This window comes from Bison bison, unplaced genomic scaffold (assembly GCF_000754665.1).
Source record: "Bison bison bison isolate TAMUID 2011002044 unplaced genomic scaffold, Bison_UMD1.0 scf7180017864472, whole genome shotgun sequence".
In the NCBI taxonomy this organism is placed as follows: Eukaryota; Metazoa; Chordata; class Mammalia; order Artiodactyla; family Bovidae; genus Bison; species Bison bison.
Window position 1 is genome coordinate 10,171,925 of NW_011495033.1, and position 449 is coordinate 10,172,373.

General features: G+C 75.3%; 1 protein-coding gene across 7 annotated transcripts in view; it reads left to right on the forward strand.

Annotated features, from left to right (window-relative positions):
* SYNRG (synergin, gamma) overlaps positions 1–449 on the forward strand; it is an 87,995-nt gene continuing 87,546 nt past the window's right edge. For all 7 annotated transcript variants that reach the window (XM_010861537.1, XM_010861539.1, XM_010861543.1 and 4 more), the window contains exon 1: positions 1–164. In XM_010861537.1, coding sequence (XP_010859839.1) covers positions 88–164 — 77 coding nt within the window. In that variant the 5' untranslated portion in view covers positions 1–87. The remainder of the gene's footprint in view (positions 165–449) is intronic.

A 449-nucleotide genomic window follows, 5' to 3' on the forward strand; every position in this document is an offset into this window, starting at 1 on the left:
GCAAGGTGGGGCCTGGCGTTCGCCCCGGAAGTGGCTGTCGGGAGCTGACAGCTGCTGGGAAGGTGGCGGCGGCGGGCCCGGAGCAAGATGGCGCTGCGGCCGGGAAGTGGAGCTGGCGGCGGCGGGGCCGCGGGAGCCGGCACAGGGGCCACCGGGGGAGGCAGGTGGGTGTGAGGAGCTGGACCAGGACGCGCCCCGCCGACGCAGGGGCCCCGCACCGGCGACGGGTGGTCGGCGGTTATGGCGGTTTTCGCCCGCGCCGACCCCTGTTCCCTGGAAACTAGGGCTGCGGGAGAAGGGTCGTCCTCCGGTAACCGGGGCCGAAGGGGCGGATGGAGCCTGGGCGCCGGACTCCTGTCCCCTACACTCGGGTGCTCTGGGGCCGAGCGGGGAGGAGACGGGGAGGAGGCGAGGGTCCCTTTGGCGCGGTTGGCAGCCGGCCGGGGGGG